Source organism: Thunnus albacares, chromosome 9, assembly GCF_914725855.1.
Source record: "Thunnus albacares chromosome 9, fThuAlb1.1, whole genome shotgun sequence".
Lineage (NCBI taxonomy): Eukaryota > Metazoa > Chordata > Actinopteri > Scombriformes > Scombridae > Thunnus > Thunnus albacares.
Window position 1 is genome coordinate 15,989,427 of NC_058114.1, and position 20,553 is coordinate 16,009,979.

The window sequence follows — 20,553 nt, forward strand, 5'->3', positions numbered from 1 at the left end:
AGAAATTGAAGAAGAAAATGGGGAAAAAATGCAAATACCTGCTGATTATGCTACAGATCAGCTGGTCAGTCATTCAGTAGTAGAAGAAAAAAGAAAAATGCTATACTCATGCTTAGTTTTGTATTTGTGTATTTTTTATATTCCATATACAGTAAATAGCACTACATTCTTATATTTTATTTAAATGAAAAACAAAAATAAGGGGCCCTTAATATAACTTATGACATTCCTTTGACATTTTGAAATGTCAAGTGCAATTATAACAGAGCTTTCAATCATGATGTTCTTTCTTTTTGTCTCTGGCATGTCTCTGAGCAAATAATGGCAATAATAATAGCAAACCAATAGGAGTTATTAATTCTAATTAACATCTCAAGTGACATTCTTGAATTGCTGAGTAAATACAGCTCTCAGACATTCATTATGCTGTGGGCTACATTCTGATGTTGATCTGGTGCTGATAGATAGACTCAGCATCACCCCCCCCCCCCCCCCCCCCCCCCCCCCCCCCCCAAGGAGATGTACAAGGACTTACAGGAGTTTCCCTTTAAAGTAGTTAAAGCAATTTATTTAATGTCTGCTTGGTTTCATAAGCTGAAAGATGATTAACGTGAATGAGATTCAATGAGTGAACAAGATGTAAACATACGCTACTTTTAATTTTTCACATGAACATTAAATGAACAAGGTATAACCAAATAACGACTGTATGCCTTTTCCGTCATTATAATAGTTTTAATAATGTTCACATAACAAAATAAGGAACATAAATACTGAATGATGCAAGCAAACAACAGATAGCCCATACTGTAATACTATGTTTACAGCCACGTCACGCACAGAATGGTTTACACAATATGAAAACTGAAGATGTGACTGTAAACAAAAACTCTGTATGTTGTGAGATTTTTGTCTGGTTGTGGCTTTTCATCGTATTTGAAAGAGCTTCGAGACCCTCAAGAGGAACTATGTGTCAGCCTTGAGTCAACCTTGCAATGACTCAAGCACTGAAAAGATTACATAAAGATTAATGTAAGTCTGAGACATGAAAGTGGTAGGAAATGAGGGAATAGCACAACACCCAGTGCTTTCATTTTCTGATGAAGTGGATTCTGCTATAAGAGAGTTCTTCAAATCAGCACAGCTTTCAAATAAATAAAAATGTAATTAAATTAACTTCATAATGTTAATGTGGGTTTGCAGCAATGTTTGATGAGTAGAGGTGTTCCCAGTGTGGCCAAAGGATATTTGTGATGTATTTGAGGCTAAAAGTTCATTCACAACTCAGCTGTGTTTTGCAACCAGAAATAGAGGAGCAAACTTGTTTGTATATGTAATCAGTATATGAGTGATTTGACTAATTGATTCAGCTAAGCTTGATCACTTCAGCTGCTCACTTCCGTCTCATTAGTCTTTATATACAGTTCAGTCTGAAAAGCATCAAGGTTTCCAGCTGAGGGCTGGTTTGCTGAAATTAATGGAAGAGGCTCATGAGCTGACCTGTCTCATTAAAGACACACTTCTCAATTTCACTCACAAGTTATAGGGAGAAACAGTTGGCAAACACAATGTTGGACTATTATCTTTGTCAGACAGATAACAGGGTACAAAGTTAGCACCAGCCACCAGCCAAATGCTGGTAAAATATGCAAGTGGCTGGTAGATGTGCTTCACTCACTAGCCAAAAAACAATGGTAATCTATTGAGTGGCTGGTAGAATTTGAACATTCACTAGCCATTTGGCCAGTGGACAAAAAATTTAATTTTGCAACCTGAGATAACCAGCAATAGTTGTAGGAAACCTTTACAACAGAATGTTACAGGCTGAGACATGTCTAAATAAAGCAAACATGCCACAAAACAATTTAAGTCTTAATATCTTCTTAAAGGCGCACTAAAGCTAAAATGGTGTTAACATTTTAAATAGACCATGACATTGTATTTTAAAAGTGTTTTGAGGGCAACATACAAGTATTAGATGAACCTAAAAGCTGTGCATGTGGTTTCTTATTCATTAACTTAGAAATGATCATAGAAATTCTTACATTTTAACTTTGTTTTTTTTGTTTTGTTTTTGTGATGTCAGTTTGATGGGCTGATACTGGCCGTCTGGTGTGCTTCACAGATCCACTGAAGTGTGGCGCCTTTCACTAAATCTATTATCTGTAGTAATGTAGACCTACTTACAGTCAGACAAGTTATGCTATATAGCCTTGTTCTGCTACCAGGGCATGACAGTGAGGGAATAGAGCAATGAGTTAGCAGAGGCTGACGTCAATCATTTATCAGTGACTAACAGTTTCCAAATCAATCTCTGACTGAAACCCCAAGAGACGACAGACTGCCTGAAGAGGAAAGCACAAAGGGAACAAGAGACAGAGTGAAAATGTCATTTCAAAGAAAAAAACATTTCTCATTTTGTATGAAAGATGTCAGTCTTTGTTTTCATGCTGGCACAAATCCTCCAGCACATCATGACTGCTGAAATAGAGTGCCCATGTGAAAAACTATCCAAATCCAATCTGGGTCACCTCTGGATTCCTGCCTGGTGACCAGACAAATGTAGCGCAAAATCAGAAATGGCATTTAAACCAAGAATTTCTGTGTGACTAGAAACAGTAAACTCATTTATGTTTTGATCTTTCATGTTTTATCTTTTAGAAGGTCTCATTAGTACCATTTTTATCATTGTTGAATTAATTGTGATATCTTAGTAAAAGTAAACAAAGGGGAGTCACCCATGGTGTTGTTAGTGCCACTGTTTTTCAACACTAAGATATCACCATATTTTTACTATCAACCTCTTTGCATTTTGATATAAAAATAACATTAGTGATTAATTAAACTCTTGCCAGTTATTATTTGAATTGTGTTTGTTATATCTACAACTTTTAATTTGAGAATGATTGATTCATTTTACAATACATACAAGAACCATTATTTGTGATAACAGTGGGTAACTTTTTTTCAAATATGAGATATTGGACAGCTGATATTCAAACAAAACCCTTTAAATGTTGTTATAGTCTTCTACAAATCAAAAAACAACACCTCTGTGTGAGATATGTGTTAATTACTGACTAGAACGCCCCCAGCAAAAGACAACAAACTTGTGGCGTCAAACTCAAACTAGAGGCTGATTTAACATTATATGGACTTCAGTCTAAGCGAAAAAAGATGCAGCAGAGTCTAAAGAGATGAGCAGCAATTGGTGATGTACTGGGCAGACATTGGTCTGAATTCTAGTTGAGTCTTCCCTATTCAGTTACAGTATAAATGCTGTAGTTGGCCTACAGTAATTATCCCTGTAAAGATGTTGACTATCATAGACAAACACTGACCTCTACTGTAGTTGCTGTGTTAAGCCAAGCACCCAAAGTGTGGTACAAATACCATAAAATTGATTTGATGAAATAAACTTTGCATCGAATTCAGTTGCTTTTAATGTGTTTTTGCAGCTGAAAGTACTAAAAGTCTTCATGTGTCACTTGTGATATTCCTATGATCAACCTACTAATTTAGCAGGCCTCCTGAATATACACAATTTTAAGTTATTTACCTTCTAAAATCAAATATGGTAAAATTGACATTTTCACTGATGCGTGTGAAATCAGCTGCCCTCTCCAATAAATACAATCTCTCACAAAAATATTATTGGTTCCCATTCTGACCCTGACATCAAACTTCTGAAACCCATTTGAGAACTTGTTTAGTGACATTTAAGGGCTCAAAACTGCCATGTTTTGCGATAAGACACGATACTTGTCAAAATAAGGCTTAAAAGAGGCCTCAGTCTTTAATAATAAATTTGTTAGGAAATCCTGGTGAACACTTCTACACTGAATGTGATCTGTGTTGATCCCAAGATGCAGAAGTTACATATACAGTTACTTCAAGTCAATGCACCGTGAACCTGAAATGCTGCTGGAGAGCAGTCCCATTTGGATGTTCACCTCACATCTTTTCATCTGAAAGAAAAATGTCATCCATCCTCTCCTTCATCCTTCTCAGTAGAAATAGCTTCCAAAGACTGCCACCACACAGAACAAGTTGTCCTGTGAAGGTAAGAAACGATAAAAAGTTAACTGATAATGTTTTTGGGATGTCTGTTTTCCCCCTCCTCACATCTGAGTAAAGGCACCTACGTTCATGAAAACATCCTCTGCATAGTTGTCTGTGTCAGCATCCCACAAACATCTTGAAGACATCCTAGTGAAACACAAAAGATTAGAGATTAGAGCGTGTCATAGTAGTCATGGACTCATGACCATGGTCTGATAATCCTTATACAATGTAGCGCAACCCTGTAATAAACACTATCTTTATGAAATTTACAATGTAAGATTTTTGTTGACAATGAGTCAGAGGATAGTTTATTCAACACTGTGTTCTTTTTGAGGTTTTTTGTGTGGCTCATTTACATACTGTGCATGAGGCAGGCAGAATATTAGAAATGTGTTTCAACATATTGCAATGTAATGCAACAATACCAGAAACTACAGCCTCAGAAGTTCAGTCAATACCTATTTAACACAGTGTCAATTAAAATCAAACATTGAGAGAATGATTCTCTAAGCTTGCCTCAAACTACCTTTATTGCCTCAAAAATTTGCATCTCCACATTTTAATTTAACATAGTATTTACAAAGATGCAAATGAGTATAGTTGAGTTCATTTGAATACACTGCTGAAAATTATGGCCCCTGATGCTGGGCTATCAGCTGCTGACCTTGAAACATTGCTTGAATAATCCCATTTTGAAACAGCACTTTTCTCAGCAAGAAAAGAGGCTACATATCAGGAAAATTAGCTAATTAATTCTGTCAGTTCAATAGGAGTGATTGAATTTAAAATCCTTCCTGGAATTATAGATGATCTTCTTAATACTTTTTAACATGTGGGGTAAAAGTGTGCGATGAATCCAACCTGCTGTAAGCCATAAACTTCCAGGAAAAATACAAATTTAAGCAAAAGGCAACTTAAGGTCAGCCGTGAAGTAAGAAAATACTGCTAATAGTGCTATTGTATTATATATTGTGTTATTGCATCGCTGATCTTTGAATCTGTATTGTAGCTTGTGGTGCTGAAAGGAGGGCATCAATGAAGATCACTATACACGCATCTGTGTCTGTCACTGAAGAGCTATAAATGAAATGTAAGAAGGGCCAAAACTGTCCAATCTCTAACTGCCTGGTGAGACAATCTTCAACAGTGCAACAATCTACTATCCCCAAAAGATATGGAGGTCTTACAAACTGTAATAGCATTTTCTAGTTTACCAGTACCGAATGATCACTCACTTGACTCCCTGTCCACGTTGTTCTCCGATGACCACCTGCACGACAAGCTTATATCTGTCAAACCCTGCATCTGTTTAGGAAGAGAGATGTGGTATAATGGTGTACATCAGTAATTGTGCAGGGACAAAACTGAGATGGATAATGGTAATACACTACATTTACTGTGTAGCAATCACTAAAATGAATAATACTACTAATAGGAAGTAATGACCATATTTGTATAAATAAAGACTGAATAAAGACGAAACGTGCTTTTGCACTGTTATATTCAGCCTCATTTTTCTGGCTACCTTCTTTTATTCAGCTCACATCCTACTTGTTTCCTTCACCAAGGAATTCAGTCTCTTCTCTGCCAGCCACATCCATCAAAAGCATCAGTCTATTTCAAAAGTGACAGATCATTCTCTAGTCCGTTGCCTTGACAATATAGATTATACTGAATATATAAGACCATGTTGCTATGCCACATTTCCCATTTCTCATCAAAATTTAATGGTCAGATGATGACTCTTTCTCAGTACTCCAGTTGTGTTGCTTGCAGTGTATTTGTTCATTCATTCTGGCCATTTCACTAGTATTCTGAATATTATACTTTGCACCATATAAACTTTTTGTTGTGGACTTTTAAGAGATGTCTGTGATTGTCTCAAATGCTGTTTGTATGTGCTTGTGTGTGACCAGCTATGTTTTGGTGTTGTGCAAACAGCAACAACCACTGCTTGAAATTGAAGCCAATGCGAAAGTCCCTTCAGGTGCAATACCACTGATGTTCACTAGATGCTGGCTCCAAAAAGTCCCTGTCTCCAATAGACTCCCGTTCAAAAAGCGTCAACTTCTCTCATGAAATACTAAGTCAATACATTTTTTTAACAAGTCATTATGGTCTCAATCGCCAAATTTTGGCCCTCTAATAAATGTGGTGGTGGTCATTTTGGAAATTATTGCTCTGTTAATAAGAAATAAAGACCAATAGTAGCTTTGATGTCTGTCATGTGGGCGTTGATTGACAGTTGTGATTGATAGTTCCCTCCCCGGCTCCGGGACTCGGACTATTGTCACAATATTTCGGTGAGTTTAATGTTACTTGTTAATGATACCTGCCATGTTAGTTAATAGTTAGCTAATGTTAGCACAAATCTGCACCATGGTCTGCACTACAGATGTATTTGGTCTGCACTGCTCAGTGTTCCCGGTAACCTAGCATTAGCTTCAGTCTGAGGTAATAGGGTGTGTTTCCAGTGCGTGAAAGGAAACACCCCACACTCCTTATTTGGAAGGTCCTGGCTCCAAATGGAAAAGATGGTGCTGACCATAAGCAGCAACTCTGGGCTTCAAACAGTTGGTGCTGGATTTGATCAGCCGGAGAGACGATTTGCAAAACTCTTGCAAGATTTGTACGCATTGCATTTCTTCACTGTGTGCATAACCCTAACCCTTAACCCTAATGCTAGCCAAACTGCACTCTAAAGGGTTTGTCTCTCCGGCTGATCCAACCTAGCATTTACCACTTCAAACTGGCTCCAATGCAAATCAAGGGGTGATGTCATGCCTTGCTGTCCATCTTTATATACAGTCTATGGATGTGTGTCATGTGTCTTCTTATTTCTTCCTGTGTACTCAGGTCTGTCTTACTCATGATATTAAAAAAAAGATGAAATGTGATGATGATGGGTATTTTTTTGCTCTGCTCACTTCTGAGACTAAGCAGAATAAGGAGCAGGGTAGCAAAGGCAGATCAGCTATTGTTAGTGTACAGTGGAGGTGTTTAACTCACTCTTCACTTTGTCCTTGATGCAGTCTGCCAGTGTACGGGACAGCTCTGGAACTTCCTCTGGGTCGTACCGCACTCCAGACAGGCGCTCCCTCACAATTTCACGAATACACTCCTTCACAATGGCTGGTTTAAACCTGGAAGATATAACAGCGAGCAACAAGGCAGAAACTAAGCTTCAAACTGCTTCCACCAGTTAAAGTGACCAGAAATCACAGACTCTTTTAATATGGGTTGTATAACTTATTAATGGTCCACAATATATGAGTGATATATTTGATATAATGCATATTTTATTTCATATGGTATTGTAGAGTAAATTTTTATATATATGTAAGATATACAATGCAGTGCTTGGAAATGTACATGTTTTGCAATAGCGTTTTTAATTGACTGTCTTCATTGCCATTTCCACACATGAAAATACACTTGAACTTAATTTCTTAACCTAGTTTGGGTGAACAATGAAGCTGAAAAGTGCATTATCACATATAATGTGGCGTTCCCAACATTAGGCTGGTTATTGAAGACATTTTCACTCTTTTCCAAACATCGTCCCTACAACTAGGTTAAATGACAAACGTCCCTTAACTAATCTACGCGACAGTAATGACGGCAAATACTTGTTTCAAAGCGTACACGTTATTTAGACTAACGACATTCATAAAGCTAATTTTAAAAAGATGGCACTACAGGTTTACACTGGAAAACAGTCACACGTTAGCTGTTGCTACTTAGCGTTGGTGAACTCGTCAGTGGCTAAAAGCTAACTTCACCAGCTAGAAAGTATGTTTAATCAATTCAGCCAACTCACTTATGCTGGTGGTTAGGTCGTATGAGGTATGTATCTGACCCCTCCATCGCATGTCAATAACACAACGCTAGCAACAACTACTATATAAAGAAGGCAGACAGTTGCTAACAAGCTAATCTTTGCGGAGTTGTATCCGTTACCATAGCGACGCCTTTTCCTAGTTTCCTGTTTCAAAATAAGATGAGCCAATTTTTTCCTAGGATGGTGAAGTCATGACCCGCCCTACTCTGCCTCTGACTGGCTAGTTCTCTTTGCCTTCGTTGGTTGGGTTCATATGAGGACTAGGATTGGTTAAAGTTAGAGTAAGAATGGGTCAGAGCAAATCAGAGGCAGAGTAGGGCGGGTCGTGACTTCGCCACCCTAGGAAAAAAAGGCGAAGATGTTTGTTATACTCGACTTTTATGTCGGTGATAGCAGGCACTTCGGGGGTAATTTCTTAGTTTTTTTCAATGTCAGACTCTTCTTTTTACACACTCTCCTTCAACGTGCAACTTGGAAAATATTTTTTTATGAAGTCTCTTTTGTTGAACTTTTAGTCAGCTCTATGTGTTGTTTCTGAGCAGTTCATTTTCTGGAAAAGACTGATGCGCGGTTGAAAGCTCTGGAAAATGAAAGTAAGTAACCTTAAGCATGCTAGAGAGGTTTTCTCACTGCTCTGTCCATATAACCTTAATATTTTACTGTAATATACAAATTAAATAGGAAATGAGTGACATATCAAAACTGAGCAAACTCAGCTGATGAAGACTGTGAGATGCGGTGGTAAGATTACAGAATTGGAAATATACCTCATATATATGATCACACATACACAGTTACCTGCCCAGTGCAACCACAGTCTGATCTGTAGGCCACTGAGCATCTCAACTTAAGCAGTAGGGGGCTTTTTCAAGGCCCCCTCATTTTTTCCCCAATGTTTCACAAATACCCTCTCTTCCACCCCACAGAGACATTACCTAAACCATCTACCACAACCTCAATAAAATCCTCCATATCACTGTCCTTACCACTGGTGTGTGGGAAGAATTAAAATGTATGCTTCTTATCTGTGTTCACATTTTCTTTCTCAGACAAGGAGGGTGTTTTGTGTTAAAATGTCACTGTTACCTCCAGCACTCCTTGAAGCAGTTAAATAATGTGTTATTGAAACAGAAAAGGTAAGGAATTTTTTCAACATTGAACCGTATCATTTTATACATTCTATAAGTCTTCAGGTATGACATATAGGCTTACTTAAACTATCTGCGTAATAATGTCTCTCCCTGGCTACAAAATGCAACATTTAAATATGGTGCAGAACTGCAGCAACTAATCAAACAGCACAAGTCCAATGATTCTGTGGAAAATCTAGGGGAAGATGTATTGGAATAATTAAAGTTACTTGTTTTGAATTCCAGATATATTGTGCTCGAGTCAAAAAGCCAGAAGTGTAAACACTGTGTGCTCAGTTTAATTGTTCATCATTTCCAAGTCTGCAGGCCAACAAGAGGAGCGGGAAAGCCCTTTACATGTCTGCTAATATTGAGGCCAGTGGTTAAGCACAGTGTAATTTATTACATTCAGTGCTGATCATCATTATCTAGTTGCCCTTGATGAGGTACAAATTACAAATCAATCGAATAACTCCTCTCCAACATGAAACCTGCAAATGAGCGATTAGATCATAACTGAGATATTAGACATTGATGGGATTTTTATTGGTTGCTGATGACAAGTGTCTTCATGCATAGTTCTACTAGAAGGAATTATGTTCTAGGTTCATTAGTTTAATTATTTAATGTTAAGCACCATTTGTACTTGTAGTTCTTCCACTGATTGCTGAATGTAAGTCAGATTTACGTGTTAACAGCAACAAGCTTTATAATCTTTGTAAAAATAAAGTTGTATGAACATGTAACTTATGCTTCAACAAGTCCTCCAAGTTAAACAACCACATAGGTCGTTTGACTAAATAAGTCCAATAGGTTGTTTGCACTCCAGTACAACCCATAGGATTGTTTTCTAAAATGGTGCAGCAGGACAACATAATTTGTCTGTGCTTTCCAAAACCATTGCAAGTCCCTGTTGAAAAATCATTATGTTTTCTGATGTGAAGATGTGGGCTGGGTCTATATAAGTGGCTCCTTCCTCTGCCCACTCTCTCTCAATCCCTGACACAAGACCCAGCTTTTTGATTGTTCTCTTACTTTATCCTTTTTGTCTTTTTGTAAATAAATGTATTCTCTTGCATCTAACCCAGAGTTGTGTCCGTCCTTGTGTTGCAGCTTTTGGGCCAGTCGTAACACAAGTTAGGATCAAACCCACCACCCCAGAATATGGAAATTTGTCACCTTATATATTACAGCTGCTAGATGGCGTCTGTCACTCAAACGTAACTATAGGTCGTTTTTGGCTATGTTTTCTTGGGAGGACAGGCTCTTTTTTATATGGAAATGAAGTTTATGTTACATCAGCTAAAATTGGCCACTTCTTATAAGTTTGCTTAAGTGTTACACTATTGTGAATTTGAATCAAAACTGCCAGTTTCACATGACCTGGAAGACAGAGGACTTTACACAGTTATAAAGGCATGATTAGGATGTGAGGAAGGACAATTTACTTCTTTGCATCCTATATTAATTATCAGAAAGATAGATAGATAGATAGATAGATAGATAGATAGATAGATAGATAGATAGATAGATAGATAGATAGATAGATAGATAGATAGATAGATAGATAGTATCAACTGTTTAAATGATGTGTGGCAGAAAAGCTTCAGCAGGTGGCAGACAAACACAAACTTTGTAAGTTTCCATTTATCTTGCAGTCTGTCACGTGTCAATAATTGAAGACAAGCTGTTGATGCCCCATTCAAATGAGTTTCATTTTCTCCCAGTTCTGTGTGGCCAGTGCCACAGTGATGACTTGAGGGTGTTGTGTCATTCCAAGAGGTTGTTTGTGTACTGTACAGATAAGCTGGCAGAGTTCTGTGTCTTCTTCGTCCACCAGCACTACTGGCACAGACAAGATGGTACCACCGGAGTGGACACGTATCTTCCAGAATGAGACAAATGATCTCAGGCAAGGAGACTCCTGGTGTCTGGAGTTTGATTACTCTATTAAGCCTGAGGATCCAGAGCAGGGATGGAAGGAGTACATCAGGAACACAAGTGCATGGTCAGTATATATTGTGCATATGTAGATCAATGATCTGTATACAGACTGTACATACAGTCTGATATATTGTATTAAAATCTGTTGGATCCTGAGGTGGACCCATTCAGAACTTTTATTTAGATATGAGAAAGTAGAAATTTTAAGGGAAAGCAAGAGTTAAACACATAAATGCACATCATGTGCATTAGATTTATTAAATGATAGGTTCACAATTCTTCAAGTGTGTCTTAAAACAATAATCAGATGCAAAAATGAACGCTGAAACATGTTTTGTTTCCTGCAATCATTCCTCATGTTCATACTCCACATTGAGAGATCCCTTCATAATGCACTTTCAATGTAAGTGAAGGGGGGACAAAATCCACAACACTCTTTCTGTGCAAAAATGTATTTGAAGCTAATATGAGGCTTCAGCAGTCCAGATTAGTCAAATCTTTTTAGTACCAAAGTCCTCCTTTTTGTTACTATCCTTCCACTTCACCTCAACAGGGAACCAACGCAAAGAGGGGATTTTGTATTGACAGTTATGTAACTCTTGCAGATGTCCACTTGATTTGTCTAACTCAGACAGCTGAAGCCTCATATTAGCTTCAGAAAAACTTTTAAATCAAATATTTTGCGCAAAACAAGGACTTTGGATTTTGTCCCCCATTACTTAAGCACTTTGAATGGCCTTTTTGTTGAAATGTGCCATACAAATAAACTTGCCTTGCCTAATAATTAGCAGGAGGGTGTCCTCTGTAAAAACAGCTTATCTGCTGAAGACACGAGGTCAAACCGGTTCATTGGAACTGGTTATCTAATACTGTAGACACACACACACACATATTTGATAGAGCTAGTTTGAGTAGGCAAAGAAGGAATTCTGATTGCTGTGTATGAAGTATGCATTGACAAGGTAGTTTCAACAATTTCTTCCTCCTTTCTTATGCCTTGTCTTTTGGATTGACTTCAGTTTAAGAATAGGACTTTGCCACTGGTTCCACTCAGTGATATCTACCACCAATTATATAATTTTATCTTCCAGACCACCACTGACCCCAGCGGTGTTGGAAACTAAAATCTCATTCTCCAGACTAATTATGGTTCATGTGATTTGTTAAGGAAGCCACTTAATGGTCCTATAAATTGAGTTAAACATTATAGCAAAGCAACACCTTGTCCAAAACCATTTTGTATCTTGATCAAATCTGAGGACTGACTAATTCAGATAATATAGCCATCGCAATTAATGTCATGAAACTATCTTTGTCTATTGCATGGCTGATTTATGCAACTTCTATGAAGATGTTTTCCTGCAGCAAAGATACTGTAGTGCCAGTTTGCAGATTTGGATGCAGTAAAAGATGTATCCTACCTAGTCACTCTATTGTGTACCTTTTCTTTAGTAAAAATAGTTGTGTTGCTTATGGAGCAGGAGTAGCTTATGCCATGCTGCAGAGGATTAATGCACGGTGTAGCGCTATGTTGTTAAGATTGGAATTATGAATACGTAAGGTATAGTAATGAATATAGTGTGTGTTTGTGTGAGAGAGAGAAACAGACTTGTTGAATGCCCACACTGTGCATTACATTTGCTGTGATTTAGAAGTCTGTGCCGTCTGTCTTCTGAAGGTTCACATGCACCAAGTGTGGAAGAGGCTGGCCTTCCAACCGGGTGAAGGTGTTTTTCCACATGCGCCTGATGAAGGGGCAGGGCATTGTCAAGGTGAGGCCGTACCGTCAGAACTGCAAGAAATGCAATGATGCCCCAATGGAGGAGCCCAGCATCACCTCCGACAACATTGGCATCCTCCTGAAGAATCTGGTGAAGAAGATAAGAATAAAGTGCTACAATGAAAAGCATGAACAAGACAACAATTATTTTCAGAGGCAGGAGGTCAAGAGTCCCCACGAGCCTGCCCATTGCGAGGCCTGTATTGATGGTGTCTGTACAAGAGAGTTTCCTTCATCTGCAGGAACCTTTTTTTGATTCACCAAAAGATAATATTTGGGGGTGGGGGGGGGGTGGGGGGGGGGGGGGGAGTTGGGATGTTTTGAGTTTTTATCAGTTTTATAATCATAATTATTATCTTATCTTATCTTATCTAAATCATCACCTGCATCAAAATGTTCCCTCTTGTTGATCTGTTTCATAGTATTGATCATATTTATGTCATAATCATGTGAATGTAAGTGTAATTTTTTTGATATATTAATATGTTTGCTTGAAAGCATTTAAAAAAGCCCTCTTGCAAGCATTATTGTCATATATAAAAGCTTATTTCAAAAAATAAACTAAATATAATGTGATGTATGTGCTGTCAATTGATAAAATGTATCTCCAAGGGGAAACTTATTTGGAGTGTGATATAACATACTGTAAACACTAAAATCTAGTTAAAATCACAAGTCACAAACATATCAAAGACATAGTCTACACATGATAAATATGTATGCCGGAAACACATAAAAAAAAAAGGCTTCAAAGAATCTCAAAATAAAACTGTCAAAGTCAAACAATACCAGCTTGACTGTTCTTATGAATTAAGTCTGTGTGATATTTCCACTTCAGTTGGCAAATGTCAAACGCAAGGTATTCCTCAACAACCTGGCCTTTTTTGGCTGTAGATTGTGTTGAGCAATTGTACTGTGGCAATTACAAATGAAAAATGTTGCAATCTGTATAAGTCATGAAATCAGTAAAGATAAACTGATCTGTAAACAAGATTTGGCCCCATTTTATTACTAGAGTAATAAGTATTCTGTATTTACTGATGGTATTTTATGAACCATTTAGTGTTGATTATGAGGATGAAGATTGGACTGGGTATGGTGCACATGTGCAATATTTCAAGTTTATTGTAAAATGTGTAACTAGGAAATTGTGTGCAGGTGAGAATTTTAGAAATTCAGATACTGTGCAGAAATTTATTTTTATTTGCATTAAAAGTCTTAGGCAGAGGAACTGACTACATTTGTAGTAATAGTGGAGGTGAGGTAAAGAACTGTTCAGTTAGCACAAGCAGCAATAGGAAGCAGGGTGGAACAGACAAGGGGTGCAACCTGTTCTGACTCACATTTCATTAACAGAAGATTCATAGGAAAGTGCCTGACAGCAGTGGTTCCTCTATGTGACTGACAGGGACACTGTAAATTTAGCATAGTAGTAGTTGAAATTGCAGTTGTAAATAAACAATTTCTGTACATTTGTACATTATTCAACATTAAGTTCTTCGGATCATCACATTGTGACTACTTTTTCAGCAACAGTTATTATATATAACATAAAGAACCGTTACATACACACAATCTGCGTCAAACAATTGGCTTCTGTGTCAAAAATTGGCTTCTATAAACAGAACCAGCTTCCCTATGATTAGTAGAAAGAGGACTGTTGAAGCAGTTTTCCAGTTTTGGATTATGGGAATGCAATTTATAAAAATGCTGCTCCTTGCACTCTTAAACCCCTAGACACAGTCTATCATTCTGCCCTCAGATTAATTAATTAATTATTGCTGATAGTTATGGTACTCACCACTGTGTCCTCTATGATAAGGTGGGTTGGTCTTCTCTGGCAGGGAGGCATAATAAAGATTGGTATGTGTTTATCTATAAAGCCCTTGTTGGAGAGGTACCACCTTACATCGCAGTGATGCTGGAATGGAACTTTGGACATTATCTAACATATTCATATGACTGGCTTATACTTATGGTCCCCTGAGCACAGTGTGAATTTGGAAAGGCAGCCTTTTATTTTAGTGGCCCAAATTCTTGGAACAAGGTAGAGTCAGTCATAAACAGATATATACAGACTTTTTGAAGAATGGTGTTCCTCAGCCTTGGCATTGATTCTACAAGTCTCTTGAACTCTACTGAAGGGATGAACACCATTCTTCCAAAAGATATTCCCGCATTTGGTGTTTTGATGATGGTGGTGGAGAGCACTGTAACACATCAGTCCAAAATCTCCCTGACTGCAAAGGCCATAGCATATGATTCACATCAATTCACATTATTTTCATACTCATCAAACCATTCGGTGACCCCTTGTGCCCTATGAATTGGGGCATTGTCATCCTGGAACAGACAACTCCCATCAGGATAGAAATGTTTTATCATAGGATAAAGGTGATGACTCAGAAAATGCCCCCCAAAACATAACAGAGCCACCGGATCAAGACTCAGGGATCAAAAATTCAGGCCTGTACCAGTTTAATGTAATGTCAAAAAAGGAAACAAATTTAATTTGGTTATGATTTAGAGATAGCTTGAACACTCACGATCTGAAATGTTTAAAGGGTGAGATGATGCATAACACCAGGAGGTGGCACTGTTACAACTGGAAGTTTCAGTTTCATTTCTCTTGCAGTCCTTCACTCGTCTGGTGTTCTGCAAACTTTTATGAAACACATAAAGGCAGTGCTAGTCTTTCTGTTAACCACACTAATCATCACATCTTTATATGTGATGTATCTTTTACTGAAAAGTAAACTCAGGGATCCATCACGAGTATAAGGAATCCTCACCATCCACATATATCCACATACAAATACATTTTCATTAGATGAGCTTTCCTTCTCTACATTGCTGCATATAAATAGGCTATATGACAATTAGACTGTCCACTGACTAATGTTATTTATGCTTTACATCCGCTTTAGCAAGACAAACTTCTCATTCCCCATCCTGTTCACTGCTATGGTGTATGGCTACTGTAGACCTGAAACTTAAGGAAACCAGTTTCTACTTTTAAGTTTCATTTTTCACAAACCCTCTATGGGCAGTACCACAGTCAAAGTTTCTCATCTGGGAATGATGAGTCATTCTCACAAGTTGTTTGTGTACTATAAGGACAGATCAGCTGTCCCTTCGTCAGTAACAAGCACCTTTAGCTCTCACAGGATGGCACAACCGGAGTGGACACGTATCTTCCAGATTAAAGCAAACGATCTCAAGAAAGGAGACTCTTGGCGTCTGGAATTTGATGAAAATATTAAGCCTAACAATCCAAACCTGGGCTGGGAGCAGTATATCAGGAACACGGGTGCAAGGTCAGTTTGCTACTTCTTATCAGTGTACTTGGTGTGTACATACGGTATGGTACATCCTAGGTTCTTAGGTTGTTAAAGTCTGTGTGTATGTGTATGTACTGTGCTACTTAAGTTGTATGGACCAAACATTTTTCACAGTCACATTGCCATCACTTACATCTGACTCGGGAGCAAAAAGTGGTGCCTACATGGTAAACCATAAAATGTGAGGGTCAGGACTTTTTGATTAAGGTTAGGGTTAGGGTTAGGGTAAGTCAGTGCCATTATTATTATTGTGTTAGAGTTAGAGTGATTTGGGGAGAAGATATCATCTAACTGGTTAACTAACTTTAACCTCAATTCATGGGGCCAAAGGACTTTACTGTAGGTTTTTTGACAAAACTTATATGGTGGAAAAAGAATTCTGGTTTACAACATGAAAGTAGGAAGGATGTTGCGTGAAATCCAGAAAGTCAATAATTTGGATTTGCTCATAGACATTTAAATCCAATTATATAATGTCTTCCTTCAGCACATCGCTGGCTCTAAGGCAGAGCTGTTTCCAATGTCATTTTGGTTGGTTGTCGTTTTGTTAAGGGGTCAGTTCAGAATATCTTAACTTGGGTTTACAGTTACATAAAAACTATATAGATCCATTCCATCTCAATTTGAGCTGTAATTAGGCAATCCATGCCCTCTGTCATTTGAAGGTTCGAATGCACCAAGTGTAGAAGAAGCTGGCCGTCAAACCGGGTGATGGTGATCTTCCACATGCGCCTCACGGATGGGCAGGGCATTGTCAAGGTGAGGCCCTTCCGTCAGAAATGCACGAAATGCTGCACAGCTTTGATGGAGAGGCCCAGCGTCACCTCTGACAACATCGACATCCTTCTGGAGAATCTGGTGGAGAAGATAAGAATAAAGTGCTACCATGAAGACTTGGGCCAAAGGAACAGGCCTTTCAGGAGATTTGATGTCAACAATTCCCATGAGCCTCTCTTTTGTGAGGCCTGTATTGGAGGCTTCTGTGCAAATAATTGAGCTATTGTTGCTTTTAATTCAGCCTTTTATTGATATAAAGAAACATAATGTTTGTCTCAGACTGTCTTGTATTTATTCTTGAGATTTTATGACTTCATCAGCTCAAGCTCATGGTAGCTCAAGTGCTACAAGTCATTAGGGCCCTCTGATTGTTATCAATTAAATCCAAGCCTCCCAGTTTGTCAGGTTTTGGCCTTGGAATGATCTTCAGCACACACTAAAAATCAATACTCTACTAACCTATGGACCATTTAAAATGATGATCACAAACCTTTATGTTTCAATATGTAACTGTTTTAACTGATTTTTCTTTATTTTCACCTATGTTTTGACCTATTTATTTTTAACTTGTCTATAATTCGACATCTTTGTAATGGAGGGCAATCTCAGTGGTTCTTTGAGTTTAAATGAAGGTTTGATAAAAATCAAACGCACCAAGACTCTTCCTCCTGTTGATCTGTTTCACTTTATTGTTTCCACAATCTTATTTATATAATAATCATGCGCATATAAGCTTTCATATTTGTTCTTGTCGGCAGTCAATTTTCTCTAACAAATTAATTTGTCCACTTAAAAGCATTAAGCAAGCTTTCTTAATAACACAAATGTAATAGATGAATTAAGCTTGTATGTTCAATAAACTACATGTATTTGTGATGTGTACTGAGAGTATTATTGTTTTCAGAACAAATTGGTCTAATTTCATTTGTATTTGGCAAATTTGGCACTGTGGTCTATGGCCGGTGAATGAGTAATTTCACACATGTAGAGCAAAATGAAATGTAAACAAGAGTTATCTATATCTATCTATCTATATATATATGTATATATGTGTGTGTGTATATAAATATATATATGTATATCATCTATACACACACACACACACACACACATATATATAGATATACACATATGGAATGACAGTAGATCAATTAAAATAAAATTAGGCCATCTTTTGCAAAGTTATTTTTGAAGGTGCCATGTAATATGTTCTCATCACATGGATGAAAGACAACATCACATTGTTTATAAGGGAAATATTAGGATGTGTAATGTCAAAAAAGGAAACAAATTTAATTTGGTTATGATTTAGAGATAGCTTGAACACTCATGATCTGAAATGTTTGAAGGGTGAGATGATGCATAACACCAGGGGGTGGCACTGTTACAACTGGAAGTTTCAGTTTCATTTCTCTTGCAGTCCTTCACTAGTCTGGTGTTTTGCAAACTTTTATGAAACACAAAAAGGCAGTGCTAGTCTTTCTGTTAACCACACTAATCATCACATCTGTATATGTGATGTATCTATTACTGAAAAGTAAACTCAGGGATCCATCACGAGTATAAGGAACCCTCACCATCCATATATATCCACATACAAATACATTTTCATTCGATGGGCTTTCCTTCTCTACATTGCTGCATATAAATAGGCTATATGACAATTAGACTGTCCACAGACTAATGTTATTTATGCTTTACATCTGCCTTAGCAAGACAAACTTCTCATTCCCCATCCTGTTCACTCCTATATATGACTACTGTAGACCTGAAACTTAAGGAAACCAGTTTCCACTTTTAAGTTTCATTTTTCTCAAACCCTCTATGGGCAGTGCCACAGTCAAAGTTTCTCAACCGGGTCATAAAGTCATTTTCACACACAATTGTTTGTGTACTATAAAGACAGATCAGCTGTCTCTTTGTCAGCGACTAGCACCTTTAATTCTCACAGGATGGCACAACCGGACTGGACATGTATCTTCCAGATTAAAGCAAACGATCTCAAGAAAGGAGACTCTTGGCGTCTGGAGTTTGATGAAAATATTGAGCCTAACAATCCAAACCGGGGCTGGAAGCAGTATATCAGGAACACAGGTGCAAGGTCAGTTTGCTACTTCATATTAGTGTAGTTGGTGTGTACATAAGTACGGTACATCCTAGGTTCTTAGGTTATTAAAGTCTGTGTGTATGTGTATGTACTGTGCTACTTAAGTTGTATGGACCAAACATTTTTCACAGTCACATTGCCATCACTTACATCTGATTTGGGAACAAAAAGTGGTGCCTACATGGTAAACCATAAAATGTGAGGGTCAGGACTTCTTGATTAAGGTTAGGGTTAGGGTTAAGCCAATCAATGTAAGTCAGTGCTGTTATTATTTTTTTAGAGTTAGAGTGATTTTGAGAGAAGATATAATCTACCTGGTTAACTAACTTTAACCTCAATTCATGGGGCCAAAGGCCCTTACTGTAGGTTTTAGATAAATCTTAGATGGCGGAAAAATCATATCATATCATATCATATCATGAAAGTAGGAAGGATGTTGCATAAAATGGCTCTTGCTCATCTCATTTGCCCTTTGTTCTGGTGTCAATCTATAATTATTTATCCAGAAAGTCAATAATTTGGATTTACTCACAGACATTTAAATCCAATTATATAATTTCTTCCTTCAGAGCATCGCTGGCTCTAAGGCAGAGCTGTTTCCAATGTAATTTTGGTTGGTTGTCGTTTTGTTAAGGGGTCAGTTCAGAATATCTTAACTTGAGTTTACAGTTACATAAAAACTATATAGATCCATTCCATTTCAATTTGAGCTGTAATTAGGCAATCCATGCCCTCTGTCATTTGAAGGTTCGAATGCACCAAGTGTAGAAGAAGCTGGTCTTCAAACCGGGTGATGGTGGTCTTCCACATGCGCCTTACGTGTGGGCAGGGCATTGTCAAGGTGAGGCCCTTCCGTCAGAACTGCAAGACATGCAGCGCAGCTCCAATGGAGAAGCCCAGCGTCACCTCTGAGAACATTAACATCCTCCTAGAGAATCTGATGGAGAAGATAAGAATAAAGTGCTACAATGAAAACCTGGGTCGAAAGAAGAGGACTTTCAGGAGCTTTGATGTCAAAAGACCCCATGAGCCTTCTCATTGTGAGGCCTGTATTCGAGGCATCTGTACAAAAAATTGAGCTTGTGTTACTTTTAATTAAGCTTTTTATTATAATAAAGAAATATAATGTCTTGTATTTATTCTTGAGGTTCTATGACTTCATCAACTCAAGCTCATGGTAGCTCTAGCTCCCTCTGATTGATATCAAAGAAAATCCAAGCCTCCCAATTTGTCAGGTTTTGGCCTTGGAATGATCTTCAGCATATGCTAAAAATCAGTATTCTACTAACCTATGGACCATTTAATATGATGATCACAAACCTTTATGTTTCAATATGTAACTGTTTTAACTGATTTTTCTTTATTTTCACCTATGTTTTGACCTATTTATTTTTAACTTGTCTGTAACTCGACATCTTTGTAATGGAGGGCAACCTTAATGGTTCTTCGAGTTTAAATAAATGTTTGATGAAATCAAACGCACCAAGACTCTTCTTCTTGTTGATCTGTTTCATTATATTGTTTCAATAATCTTATTTATATAATAATCATGCGCATATAAGCTTTCA

The 20,553-nt window shown here is 37.6% G+C and overlaps 4 protein-coding genes across 4 annotated transcripts; 3 read left to right on the top strand and 1 right to left on the bottom strand.

Annotated features, from left to right (window-relative positions):
• Positions 1 to 3,777: 3,777 nt before the first annotated feature.
• dynlt2b (dynein light chain Tctex-type 2B) lies at positions 3,778 to 8,053 on the bottom strand. The gene is made up of 5 exons (XM_044362503.1): positions 7,886 to 8,053; positions 7,075 to 7,208; positions 5,301 to 5,370; positions 4,146 to 4,209; positions 3,778 to 4,055 (listed from the first exon to the last, which is right to left on the bottom strand). Exons 1-5 carry the CDS (start codon positions 7,930 to 7,932, stop codon positions 4,008 to 4,010), a joined length of 363 nt encoding a protein of 120 aa, XP_044218438.1. The 5' UTR covers positions 7,933 to 8,053; the 3' UTR covers positions 3,778 to 4,007.
• Positions 8,054 to 8,302: 249 nt separating this feature from the next.
• On the top strand, positions 8,303 to 13,031 carry LOC122989151 (receptor-transporting protein 3-like). The gene is made up of 3 exons (XM_044361847.1): positions 8,303 to 8,499; positions 10,877 to 11,044; positions 12,659 to 13,031. The coding sequence occupies exons 2-3, from the start codon at positions 10,896 to 10,898 to the stop codon at positions 13,014 to 13,016; spliced, it is 507 nt and encodes a 168-aa protein (XP_044217782.1). The 5' UTR covers positions 8,303 to 8,499; positions 10,877 to 10,895; the 3' UTR covers positions 13,017 to 13,031.
• Positions 13,032 to 15,776: 2,745 nt separating this feature from the next.
• Positions 15,777 to 17,760, top strand: LOC122989044 (receptor-transporting protein 2-like). Its single transcript, XM_044361724.1, has 2 exons — positions 15,777 to 16,077; positions 16,767 to 17,760. Exons 1-2 carry the CDS (start codon positions 15,803 to 15,805, stop codon positions 17,095 to 17,097), a joined length of 606 nt encoding a protein of 201 aa, XP_044217659.1. The 5' UTR covers positions 15,777 to 15,802; the 3' UTR covers positions 17,098 to 17,760.
• Positions 17,761 to 18,718: 958 nt separating this feature from the next.
• On the top strand, positions 18,719 to 20,428 carry LOC122989045 (receptor-transporting protein 3-like). Its single transcript, XM_044361725.1, has 2 exons — positions 18,719 to 18,979; positions 19,733 to 20,428. The coding sequence occupies exons 1-2, from the start codon at positions 18,831 to 18,833 to the stop codon at positions 20,061 to 20,063; spliced, it is 480 nt and encodes a 159-aa protein (XP_044217660.1). The 5' UTR covers positions 18,719 to 18,830; the 3' UTR covers positions 20,064 to 20,428.
• The last annotated feature ends 125 nt before the right edge of the window (positions 20,429 to 20,553 follow it).